Source organism: Temnothorax nylanderi, unplaced genomic scaffold (genome assembly GCF_030848795.1).
Source record: "Temnothorax nylanderi isolate EJ_2023f unplaced genomic scaffold, tnyl_v1.0 TNYL_tig0027_pilon, whole genome shotgun sequence".
NCBI lineage: Eukaryota > Metazoa > Arthropoda > Insecta > Hymenoptera > Formicidae > Temnothorax > Temnothorax nylanderi.
The window spans coordinates 162,470-175,608 of NW_027249089.1; the positions used below are offsets into that span (position 1 = coordinate 162,470).

General features: G+C 43.3%; 1 protein-coding gene across 2 annotated transcripts; it reads left to right on the forward strand.

Moving 5' to 3' along the window:
- Positions 1-1,820: 1,820 nt before the first annotated feature.
- LOC139770031 (adenosine receptor A2b) lies at positions 1,821-12,353 on the forward strand. 2 transcript variants are annotated; one of them, XM_071701664.1, is made up of 4 exons: positions 1,821-5,899; positions 7,877-8,088; positions 8,336-8,860; positions 9,403-12,353. In XM_071701664.1, exons 1-4 carry the CDS (start codon positions 5,446-5,448, stop codon positions 9,817-9,819), a joined length of 1,608 nt encoding a protein of 535 aa, XP_071557765.1. In that variant the 5' UTR covers positions 1,821-5,445; the 3' UTR covers positions 9,820-12,353. The 2 variants fall into 2 exon arrangements, with proteins under 2 accessions (XP_071557765.1, XP_071557764.1); XM_071701663.1 differs by having other exon boundaries at positions 1,823-5,899; positions 8,330-8,860.
- The last annotated feature ends 786 nt before the right edge of the window (positions 12,354-13,139 follow it).

The window sequence follows — 13,139 nt, forward strand, 5'->3', positions numbered from 1 at the left end:
CACCGGCGGAGTCGTGAGTCGCACGACACTCGCGCGGACGGGGGGCGAGCTTTTTTAATTGGATCCCGTTAAATATCGCGCGTCGCGCCGCGCTTTCCGCGCACGCCTTCGCGACCCCGTCGCGCGTCGCGCCTCCTCGCCTTCTGCTCCCTGTTGTTACCGAGATGTGGAAAAACGGCCGGTCCTTTATTACTTCCGCGAGTAAATAAGGCTCGCGTTACACACACCGCACGCTCCTCGCGCCGGTCGCGCGCCTCGTTAAAATCTCGACGCGCATTTTTACGAACCGCACATAAATTCGGCGCGCGCCCACAAATTCGAGCACGCTTGCTTTACGCGATTCTTTAAAGCTCGCTTTTTTTCTTCATTATCTCTGTCCTCGATTCGATTCGCAGCGAAGCGATATCCAGATGTATTTAGCGTCGTTCGTGTTGGAAATCATCAACCGTTCTCGCGCGCGCGTGTTATTAATGCCCGCGGGCGTAAGAATATTAAGTAAAATGGTATATAATCGTGGAATCCCCGAAAACATACGTTATCTCGAAGGTCAAGGTTGGTTGTACAAATTTCGATTGTTCTCTTCTGACGATATAAGAGTTAAAACGGTACTCCATATGATAATTGCAGTGATTTTATTAACATTAACGAGCGATAGTAAATTATCTTCTTACATCAATCCATCCACGAGATAAGCTTACGCGTGCCTTTTTATAAATTTTTAAACGGGATGAAAAAGGAATAATTTATTTTTCTTAATATTATACATCACATATATAAATATCGTATAAAATAGAATATATTCTTTAAATTGATTATGATAAGTGCATATTAAATGCAAGCAGACTTATAGATTCTGGTATTTAATCATTATGTAGGATAATTTTTCTATTTATTCTCAATCTAAAATAGCAGAAGAAACATCGAAATGTCGCACGAAAGCATTTACAAAAACTAATGAAAGGAAAATCGTGCCAAAGAGCTTTTTTAACTTTAATCCGAAATCTATTATTTTATTTTTCCACCGAATACTATATATTCTTATTTCATCTGACTTTTCCTGCAGCATACATCGACACTTGCCGATGGATCCGACAGTCAAAGGCACGGCACTGGATTTAAGCCCACCTTCCGGCGATGCATTAGTCGTATTAAACCATTAGATACCCGGTGGTATGTTCCTAATGTTCCAGGGTGTGTTTATATGGTCGGTGCAACACGAACACGACCCATTTTCGATTTAAATCGAGATCGCCGGCGCGCGGGCGCAATTAGAGATCCTTTATGCAATGTCAAGCGCTCCGTTATGCGCCAGTTACGGACAATGAGTACGTACGAATTACCACGAATGGACTCGTTCACCATTCGTTAAAGCCTCGCCGAGCCGCGACTTCCGTCCGCTGCTTTCTCGAGGCGCGCGGCCGCATCCCTTTTTGCACGAGATTAGTCATCAATAAATAATCTCCTGACGAATGACCGCGAGTTGTATTCTCGCGTGAACGGATCGAGGGGATGCAGAAGCAAAATGTTCTCCACTTTAACACCTCCATGATTTCCGACTGGATTGAAGAGGGGGAAATTCGAGGGAATTTTCTCTCATTTTGCTAATAATTATATTTTGCGAAGATTTTTTTGTGTTTAGAATAACAGAGATGAGCGTTTGATAATTAGAATTCTTTTCTTTCTTTATTTCTGAGCTCCACATTACAATGTAAATTAGACTTTATCATAATAATCCCATTATAGTAAAAATTATTATGATTTTGTTGTAATATAAATTGAAAAAAAATGATATAAAGAAATAAAGAAAGTTCGATCGCGTCGGACAACTTTATGGTTCGATAAAAAGACTCATTAGGAAGCATGACGAAACGAAAGCTCGCGGAATATAGTATTCCTACTGATATTCGCGGTTACAAAAAATGACCCTTTCCCCAACCATATTATGTTTCAGATATATATCCAGGTGCAGATGTACGCACGCATACACCGAGTAGCCCAGCATCCGCGAAAGAGAGAGAAAGAGTGTGCGTGCGAAAAATGTGCGAATTTATTTATCGGGTTAACCTGGATAGTAATTCTATCTCCATATTATCTTATCGACCAGTTATATATCGGGAAGTATAACAAGTAGATATCTGTATTGTGACCATTTGATCATCAGAGGACAAAACGTAGGGCGAAGGCCTCCCGTCGCTCGTTAAACAAATGACTACTAATTACGTTCATTTATTATATTACCCACATCTTTAACTTTTATACGGGAATAACTTTAACCATTCTAACGTGGTTTCTTTTGAACATCGTTTCCGTGATCGGCGATTCAGTTACACTGTTAAATATTAAAAGATTAAATTTAAATTAATATCTTCAGTTAAATAACATATTGTTACTTTAAACTGCATTATGTGTGTCAAAATTTATTATTTTGATACAAAACAGTATTATTTTAACTTCAGTTTTAGTTAAATTAACGACAAATTGAGTAGGAGCGGTAGCGGCTTATAGGAATGATTAAAAATGACTCAAACGAGTATAATTTGACTTAACAGTGTACGACGTCCTGTTTAATCGTTCAAGAATACGTCAACGGAATCGACGAGCTAATGCGACTCGACATATTTTCGGCAATTGGAAAATGTAGCGCATTATTTTAATCTTTATCTTCTTAATAATTAATATGTTTATCGAAGAATACCACGCAACCCCTCTATTATAAGATAGTGCTACAAGTCAAACGTCTCGAGATGACGTCTGCTATGGAGGAAGTCTGAAGTACAATCAGACAAAAAGTTGATTTTTTTCAAATGCCCTCTTTTTTTAGAGTTTTCCCCTCCATTAATTTTCCAGATTTTCCTTGTTGTTAACTAATTGTAGCGCGCTTCTGCACGAGCCGCTCGTACGCGAGAACAATAGCCCGCGTTAGATTATAGAGTATCTCGCGAGCTACATTGTGCTGATTGTACTCTATTAGGGGACCGCTATCGGTCCGCGCCCCGCGGTAACAGTCTGCATTTTTCTCGCTATACATAACGTTCGAACATATAACTACGTAAATGAACGGATGTGATTGCGCCCCACTCTTTCCCCGCCATATTGCCGCCGCACGTTTTAGTACCGGATGTGGCTGCCTGAATTTCGTATTACATCAATACCGAACGGCAACCGCCGTATTAAGGCAACAAGACGCGAGATTAGACCGTTTAATTGAGTGCCGAGCGTGTGCGCGCGATGTGTGCGGTAATGTTCGCGTGAATCGTGAATAGCGTACGAATGGCGACTTCGTGCTGGGACCGAATCGCCGCGACGGAGTAGATCCATCACGTGGTTCCCTTACGCTCGGTTGCATTTAGGAGCGAAACAATTACGACGTTGTTCGCGAGAAGGTGAACGAAGAGGGAAGTGTATGAAGGAAGAGCGAGAGAAGGCGCGCGCGCGTGACACGAATACGTCCGTCCGCGTCGCCGTCGCTGCGAAAACGATAAAAGCTTGCGATATTGGCGGCCGCGCGCGGCGCGCGGCGGGCCCGAGGTCAAGCACGCCGTGCACGTGAAAGCATCCGGTGTGTGTGATGCATCGCGTTTGTACGACGCGTAAATACGAAGCGCATTCGTCGCATCCATCCGCTGATCCGCGTCTGTCACGCTCCGCCGAGTGCCGCGGCGCCGGGCGCGCGGCGGAACCGAACGTACCCTTTTGGCCCTTCGGCTTTTTGGCGTTTCGACTTTTCCGCGGCGCGGCGGAAGGAAGAGCGCGAAGAGAGCGGTACCGGCCGGAGATTCCACCTTCCCACCACCACCTCTATATCGCGTGCCCTACTGTCACGACTCGCGAGAAGAGCACGCCGGCCTCGGCGACCTCGCGCGTCCTCAGCGAGCCTCAGTTACACGCCACGGGGTTGAGAAGGCGGACCGCGCTCGCTCCATCCGACCTCGGCGCCCCGACGTGCGTCGCGCCGCGGAGAGGAAGGAACCCCACCGTCCCGTCTCCCCCCCCCCCTCCCCGTTTTGTGCACGTCGTGGACTTTTCACACCCACGTCCCCGGACTAATTAATCAGAGAAATAAATATTTGCCCGTGACGACACGCCGTGCGCCCGGTCGATCGATCTGCCGTAGATCAAACTCTTTCTTTCTCTTTCTCTCTTCTCTCTTCTCTCGTCGAGGAGGCTCGGACTCTCCACGCGACTTTTCCCGCTCTTTCGATGACGCACGCACGCGGATGACGCGAGGACAGCGCGCAGTCAGCGACTTATTAATTAACTATACCAACGCGACGCTGAAATCCAGGAAGCGAGTAGATTTCGCTCGATACCGAATCTCGGATCGAAGGTGAACCGGTCGAGTCCGGTGTTTCTTCGCTCGCTTCGCTTCCGGGTCATCGGGAAGTAATGAATCGATGGATATATCGATGATGATAACGGCGACGACGCGAATCTGAGGCACGAAAGCGCGAAAAGGCAGGAGACGAAGTTGGCCTCCTCGCCATCGTTTCGTGGCGAACGCGAAATTCTCGTGACACGCAGGCTCTATTAGATGATATCGCGTGGAAATCATCTTACGCGCTCGCGTAACTCGGACTCCGTATATGAGTAATGGACGGGAAACGCGACGGTCGCTAACGTGTCACGCGATCAGCAAGCGACCGACCCGATCGATCGTTCCTTCGCTCCTTTCGGACAAACGGAAGCGGAGTCGTATATAGCGCAAGACCGAGAAAAATCGGTTCGGAAAGAATAGTAAAAAAAAAAAAGAAAATTCGAGAAACCGCGAAGGTTCGACTGATTTGGGAAAGAAGAGGAGACGAGGCGAGACGCGGACGAACAGTGACGTCGTGTGAGTTTCCGAGAAGACTCTCCCGAGTCTCGGTGGTGATTTATAGAGACGGAAATTGAGATATCTGACAACGGACAAGCTCGATAATTATAGCCGAGGAGAACAACTCTCGGAGATCGGGCCCGTGAATGACAAATGTTGATCCTCGCCTTTAATATCTCGCTCCGCGAGAGCCCCGGCGGACGAGGGCGAATTTTATGCCCGACGCGAGCGAGAATAGAATGTGCGAATCTAGAACGCAAAAATAGAAGCGTGGAAATTGATCTAACGAAATTTCTCACAGCCAATTTCTCTCTCGACACGACGAGCGACGAGCGCACGTGGCGCGCGAGCGCGCCCGCGCGCTGAATATATTCGAGAGACTCGAGAGATATTAATGAGCGCTAAAGATTCGAGAGATATCGGACCTCCTTGAGGACGGCGATGACTGTCGCTTACATCACTAGAAAGTATCGCGACGTCACGATTGCTCCGGATCGATCCCGTGTCGCGATATAGGAGCGTCATGCTTCGTGGTCGTGAAGCGACGACGAGGAACGCGCGTCGTGCAATCGTCCCGCGTCCCCGAGGCCGCCAATAAGACCATCGCCGCATCCGCCGGTCGCGGTGTGCCGATGGTCGTCGCGATGGGATTTCCGTCGAACGCGACCGATCCGCCGTACGATTACTTGGACCACACCGGGCCGACGAACGCGTCGTCCCTGGGCGCGGAGCTGAACCTGCCGTACACCGTTTGCGAGATCCTGGTAGCGATCTGCGCCGTTATCGGCAACGGCCTGGTGATCATCGTCTTCGGCAAGGAGCGGAAGCTGCGTAGACGCACCAACTACTACATCGTCTCGCTGGCGACGGCCGATCTGCTCGTCGGACTGTTCGCGATTCCGTTCGCGATCCTCGCGAGCATCGGCCTGCCGACGAATCTCCACGCCTGCCTGTTCACCGTGTCGGTCCTCGTCGTCCTCTGCACCATCAGCATCTTCTGCCTGGTCGCGGTATCCGTCGATCGTTACTGGGCGATCCTGCATCCCATGAGATACTCGCGCACCGTACGCACCAAAACTGCCATAGGTGAGGCACCCACCCTTTTGCCCCCCCCCCCCGCCCCCGTCGCGTCGGCCTTAGCCAACGTCGTTAATTTTGATACCTGATATCGGACAGCTTGATATCGTATCGTGAGATTAATAATGATCCAAGTACGCTGATCCAAGTTGATCCAAGATCACCGCTCCCGCGAGAAACGGCCGGCGGTAACTCGATCGCGGCATAACGATTACACAGTTAGATGAATTGATCTCACAATTTTTTTACATGCTATTGCTATTTCTCGCTAAACAAGCCTGTATTCGAGCGTGATTGAGATTGCCAATAATTCGAATTGAGTAAATCGCAGCTCTGACATTCTGGACTCGTTACATAGAATGTAATTACGTCTATGATGTATGTGAGGAAGGAAAGTTTATTTCATCGAAATTATAGTTGATCAATCCTGAGTGCCTCATAGATACTTGGATACAGTTTTCAGTATACTCCATTGATGCAATGAAAGCGTGTACTTGGCAAGTATGGCTCTTTGGGCCGTTCGAGTAATAGAAATTACGAGTTAGACACGCATGTGGCACTTAGCTGCTCAATTGCGGACTTGTTTAGCCAAGGGCCGGTCACAAAGAAAGCTCCGGAGATCTTTAGGTGCGTTATTAACTACGTTAACGAAAGGGACAAAAGGGTGGTCTCTGGCCCAGTGGTCGTGCGTGACACTCTAGCCCTAATTTCCACGTACACGTGTCCGTATAATTACGCAACATTGTTCGCGTAATCCGCTATTGCCGTTTTAAGTCGCGTCGCATGACATTGCATTGCGTTTATTAAAGCGTGAACGCATACGCCAATTAGCGCGAACATGCAAAACAATCGTGAAACTGCATCGCGTGTTTCTTAAGATACTTAATCGTAAAATCCTCACGTGTTTTTCCCCACCATTTCCTGGTTCTAAACTCTGTGTCGTACACGGACGGGAAGCTCTCGGAATAACCGACGGACAAATTTGATTCGCGGTAGTTCGGGAAGAGACACGCTTCAAAATGATCCGAAAAGAAGAAATCAACAAGACTGTAACTTCGTTTCGAGACTAGAAGCGGGCAATAAAAGTGGTAATTTAAAATTTTTACAGTCCCTGAGATTTGATAGATTAAAAGGGATACTTGGGGAAAATTTTTAGATTTGCAAGCAACAATAGTATTAAATGTCAAATGATACTTTAAATATTTGTTCCGATATAAGTGATAATACAACACTGAGTCTATGTTTATTGCAAAGTTCTTTGACAAAATAAAACTTCTTGAGAGATCAGACAAGCTTTAATTATCTCGAGTTAAACTTTAATCTAACGTTAATCTATCGAGTACGCGACAGTCAAAATAATAAATTTCTATGAGAGAAATTTGGTTGATGTATCGTAAAAATGTTACAAAATCTTTCGGAAACTGTCCAGTAAGATTCAAAGGAATCAAGAATGAATGGGACATCTATATTTTTATTATTTTTCACTCCAATTGAATGATAAAAGAACTACTTTTTGGATCACGGAATCCAATAATGAATATAAAATTCGTCGTTCGAGACAAGTAATAAGTACAGTAAATTTCTCTTAGACCATATAAAGTCCTCGAAGCACTACGAGACGTCAGTTCTTGCATATTGCACCCGATAACGCGCATTTCCCAGAGGAGCGCCGCTTTCCACGAATGACGAACCAATCGATAAGAAACCGCGTATATATCCACGGGTATATATATAAAAATTGCCTCTCGTCAACGTGGAAGCCGAAGAGAGCGCGAGAAGCCGGTGCTAATCGCGATGAATGACCGATGCGTAACGAACGGATGCGCGTGAACGAGTTATTATTCGAATCAACTGAGCGTACATATTGCCGTCGCGACGACGCGACGACGGCGCGGCGCGTCGATCCATCGACGGCGAGGCGAGGCGATCGATGGCGGATTCGAAGGAATAAACGAATATTAAATGGGAAAGACGATCGGTTTCCAGGTATAATATGCGTGTGCTGGGTGGCGGGCACCCTGGTGGGCTTCCTGCCGCTCTTCGGCTGGAACGCCGGCGAGACCGGCGACCACAGGTGTATCTTTACGAACGTCATGGACTACGATTATCTCGTGTTCCTGTACTTCGCGACGATCATCTTCCCCGCCCTGCTGATCGCGGCCTTCTACGCCCACATATACCGGGTAATCGTAAAACAGGTCAGTCGTAGAAAGAGACCCAGCTAGCAGAAGCTTCTAAAAGATGTCTAAAGGGCGTTCGAAAAATTATGTCATCTTTTAGACGTCTTTGTGATGTCTTTAAGACATTTTTTTAGGACTTTCTGCTAGCTGGGGAGATTCCGAGAGATTTGCGATAGTGGCGATAGTGCTGACGCGCCGCGCGGCGCGAAAGATACGGTGGAAAAATAGCTAAAGAGTGTAACGGGTACGACGGTTACAGCTACAGCAAATCGTCACGATGGACCCCAGCGACCCGGGGGGTGGCGGTACCGTTCGCCATTTCCGGGTCCTCCGTCTCCCCGGCCGTTTGGGCGGTAACCATCACCAGACGACGGGGACGATGCTGCGTTGTCTTGGCGCGGCGCGCAAACGGGAAGTCAAGGCCACGCAGAATCTCTCCCGCATCGTTGTCTTCTTCATCGTCTGCTGGTTCCCGCTGTACACTATAAACTGCGTGATGGCCTTCTGCCCGCGGTGCGAGGTGGGCGACTTCCTCATGAAATTCTGCATCATCCTCTCGCACATCAACTCGGTTGGCAATCCCCTCCTCTACGCCTACCATCTCAAGGACTTTCGCATCGCCCTCAAGAACTTCGTCTGGCAGCTGCTCTTCCCGCACAGCGACGTCAAGTCCAGCGTGATAAGCGTGATCCACGATCGGGGTTCCCTCGTTGGTTCGCAGAGGCAGCTTCAGAGGCGATTCAGCGGCTTCGATCAGCCGAGGAGTCAGAGACCGAGCTTGCTGCGCCAGGTACATTGATATTTAAACTGCTTACAAGTTCTGTAAATCTGTATATTTTATCGGACCTGTGGAACAGAGAAGAAATTCATTTTCCAGCATTGCTTATTCCTGAGCAAAAGAAATTAAACTTCTCTATTTCTAATTTAAGAATAATTACTTAAAACGGACAGAAATAAACTCGCTACTTTGTAGGAAATTACAAACTATTCCTACTCTTCTATCTGTTATTCTCATTCTTCGTTTTAGTTTCAATTATTTCATCTTTACATCTTCTTCAGTACAAAAAGTATTAACTATTATACATAATGTTGTCAACTTAATTTGAAGAACTAAAGACAAATATATAAAAACTTTGAGAAAGAACTAGTATTAAAAAATTTACTACAGTAAGATTGTAGCCAAATTGCTCAAAATACGGAAGATTAAGATTATTATATTAACAGCGAAAACATAATCGGGACTATTTAAACTATTAAAATTTCGCATAATGTTTACCTTGCTCGATTCGATCTACGTTTCGCGATCTATCTCCGTTCTATTTACCGTCACAGGTGATCGATGGGAGCAGAAGGATGGACAACGCGTGCCCCGAAAGGCGCGTCTCGTCGATCCGGGAGAAAGAGACGTGTCAAAACGCCACGGATGTCGATGATGCGGTCGGAAGTCCGATTCCAATCAGCAACTCCACGTTAACGACGAACAAACGGACGAGCGAGGAGGAATTAGCCAGCGACGGCGATATCGTCGACCGCAACGATGACGCGACTGACCGCGGAAGTTCCACCTCGTTGGAATTGCGAACGTACAGGTCGCTGGCACCGCTCCTGCCCGCGGAGGAGGACCACGTCGAGGAAACGCCGCCCGCGTCGATCTTCGTGATCGAGGCCGACGTGGTGAATCACGCCTCTCCCGATCGTCTCCTCGTCCTGGAGGAATCTCGAGACAGAATCGACGTAGCGGGCGGCTAACAGAGTACCCGCGAAAAAAAAAAGTGAAACGGATTCTTTAACAAACTGAACTAGGAAATTTGTATTTTTTTCTAAATCTCTCTCGATGTGTCGATTTATTTTATTATTATGTTACTCGTCGAGCGTGCCATATAGCATACATGTTTTAGCGTTTAAATAAATTATATTAAAATGTATTACGTTGAAATGGAGTGACAGCGATGCTAGAGCTGAAGCTTCGAAAAGACAAAGTGACAAACGGAGTGTGTGTGGCACGTCTGACTTTCCTTTTTTATCATGTAGGTATTGTATATAAAAACTAGACTAAAGGAAGAGAGGCAAATATTGAGAAACCCACGAGGGCACCTGAGGAGAAGGGACGTGTTCTCGAACGCACGGCGAGGACAATGCTGCATCGTGTGTGGCGATTCAGTGGCAAGATTGTAGAGTGATAAGTATTCCGAGGGGAGACAATATACTTAATTTAACTTGTACAATAAAACAGTGCACGTTGTGATTGTGTGTCTACGCGTGTCTACGTAGAACATTTGCACGAACATTGCACCTGTGCAATACTCTGCATATCATATGATTGATATAACTAGACGTTTGTGCGCCATTCCTCCCGTTTCCTCTCCATATTCTTTACGTGCAATATTTGCTAGATTGTATACGCGTTCGGTACATATATTGATACTGATAATTATTAAAATTAATCTTCTAAAATTACTGAAATGATATTTTAATCGACAAAATTATCGCGATACAAATAACAATCAGCCGTATCTATTATTAAAAGTTAACAAAGTTCAGCAAACCGCTCTCCAGAAATGATAATAAATAGATAACAAAAATTTCAGTCATCAACCATTTAGCCGAACTTTGCTTTAACAGAATATCGGCCTGTTGTAAGTCCCCTTTCAGAGAAAATAAGATGTCCAATTAAATTTTTGGTGGACAACAAAATTTTCAGCAAGAAATCTTCGTTAAATATTGATCTATTATCAAACGCCTTAAATGCACGGTTTTTCTCTCCCCGAAATACGGACAGTACAAGTTTATTGTTAATAAAAACCGCGAGATCTTGTAAAATTAACAAATATTGTGCAAATGGATGTCGATTCAATTATTTTAATACTCACCCCTCTTCTTTTTTGCCTTTCGTGTCTATTTATTTTAGCGTCCAGATTATGTTAAATCTCAGAAAATTACTTGTGCCATTTTTGATTGACAACTTTGATCAAGAACTCTAGATTCTATAAAATCTTAGAACGCCTCATCGTAACGATTATTATATAAGAAAATAAAATCGGTCGAAAAGGATATTTATGTGTGTAATAACGCATGCGAATTTTTAGCGTACAATAAGCACCCTGTGTATCGCGGCATTATGAGCGAATGAAATCAATGTCATTAAAAAGCTTCGCGCGTATAATCCATATGTGCATTCGATGCTTCATTGTCACCCAATTTCTTGTAGGATGCCTTGGCAAAAATTTTTCTTAGAATTCGTCACATAATTTTTCAAAGTTTCTACATAAATCTCGAAATTTCTCAGCATAATTTTATAACTTTTTAGAAAATTTCTCAGATTTTTTAATATATAAATTGAAACATTTGTCAAAAATACTGAGAAAGTTTACATCTTTTCTAAAGTTCTTTTTACATATGTGAATTTTGAAATATTTTAAGATTTTTCGTTCAATAATTTCCGAAGAAAACTTATAAAATCTGAAGGGGTTTAAATGTTTTTCAGAAATCTTCATAAATTTAAAATATGTAAAATTCTTAATTATGAGATATTATAAAAATTTTTTCATCAGGATCGATATCCTCTCGTTTATATTTTTTCCGGTCAATGCGACGCATTCAAATTCTTATTGTATCTTATTCCAGCCGAAATATTCGTGATCTGTGCCCGTCAAACGACAGTGAACTTCTCAAAGTTAGATTTGCATTCACGTCTCGTATGGAGACGTATCCATACGCTCTGACTACATTGTTTTCTTGTCACGCCCAAAATTGTTTTACTAAACATTCAGTTCCGTTTAACTTGTGTTCCTTCTTTTTATGCGACGCAGCAGATATTGTATTTTTCTCAATTTGGCAGTAATGTCCATTTCTATCAATGCAGATTAACTTTAATCTCGGTGTAATTTTTTATATAATCTTTTCTAATTCTTAAAACTAAAAAAAAATAAAAAGTACATTAAACCAAGATTAAAGTTAATCTATCGTATATTAGGATAAATGAACGTAAAGTCTGTTCCTTGTAGCTATATTGTGTTATGTTAGCTTTCTTAAAATGAGATAGATGTACAATTAAATGTCGGAGGGAAAAAGGGTGAAGACTACGAATCAAAGATTATAAAAGATTACGAAGATTGGAGATTAGAATTTAATAAAATTATTTGATTGGTCAAATGTTAATCTTCCGTTGCGATCCACAATCTCTAATATGTAGTCTGATACGGGCCTAATTGTTTGTAACTAAACTTTCTACCTGGTAAAATTTTGTTATATAAAAACACAAATATAATTATATAGAAAATCCATATATGCTTTCTTTCTTATTTGTAATCTTTGTTTGTATATAAAAAATAATAATTAAAAGAATAATTAAAAGGATAATTTTCGCACTGTTCTTTTTAAATTAAAAGGGAAGTTTGTGGAAATGAGAAAAAATTACCCATATACATATAATCATACATAATTAAATGTAATAATCGTATACAAAATATGATTATCCAATAAAAAAAAAACAATGTAAAAGTTCTAAATATTTTTCAATTTTTATTGTTTTTTTATATACAGATATTATACAAAAGAAGAAAACATATATATGGGTACATTTTTTTATATATTTATATTTATATTTTTATATATAAAATTTTTTATAGAGTATACTTTCCCATCTGTTCTTTTTCTCTTCAATCTAATTATACACCTTCGAATTTGTCACGTCCCTGTGTCCCGTCTGACAGCTGTACCCGATCAATATTTAGCATTTAACTCAGCTGTTGCCAATCGATTCGGGGTGGTTGACAGGAAGGGATTCGTCTTCAAGATATCGGGTGTCAACTGAAGCGGACATTTCGAAATGCTCCAGGGTCTGATTTGTGGACGTATAAATTACCGGCTTCGTGACTTATCCATTCTTTACCTATTCTTTTGTTCTTAACTTTCCTAAGTGTTTTCGTGTAATAAAGTGCTCTGAAATTTAATGCTTTTTGTAAAGCCGCGTTATAATATATCTCATTTACACGAGTGTAGGGTGTCGCAAACGCCTCTCGATTAGGTATCTCGGGCGTAACGTCATAATATAATGCGTCTATAGACCT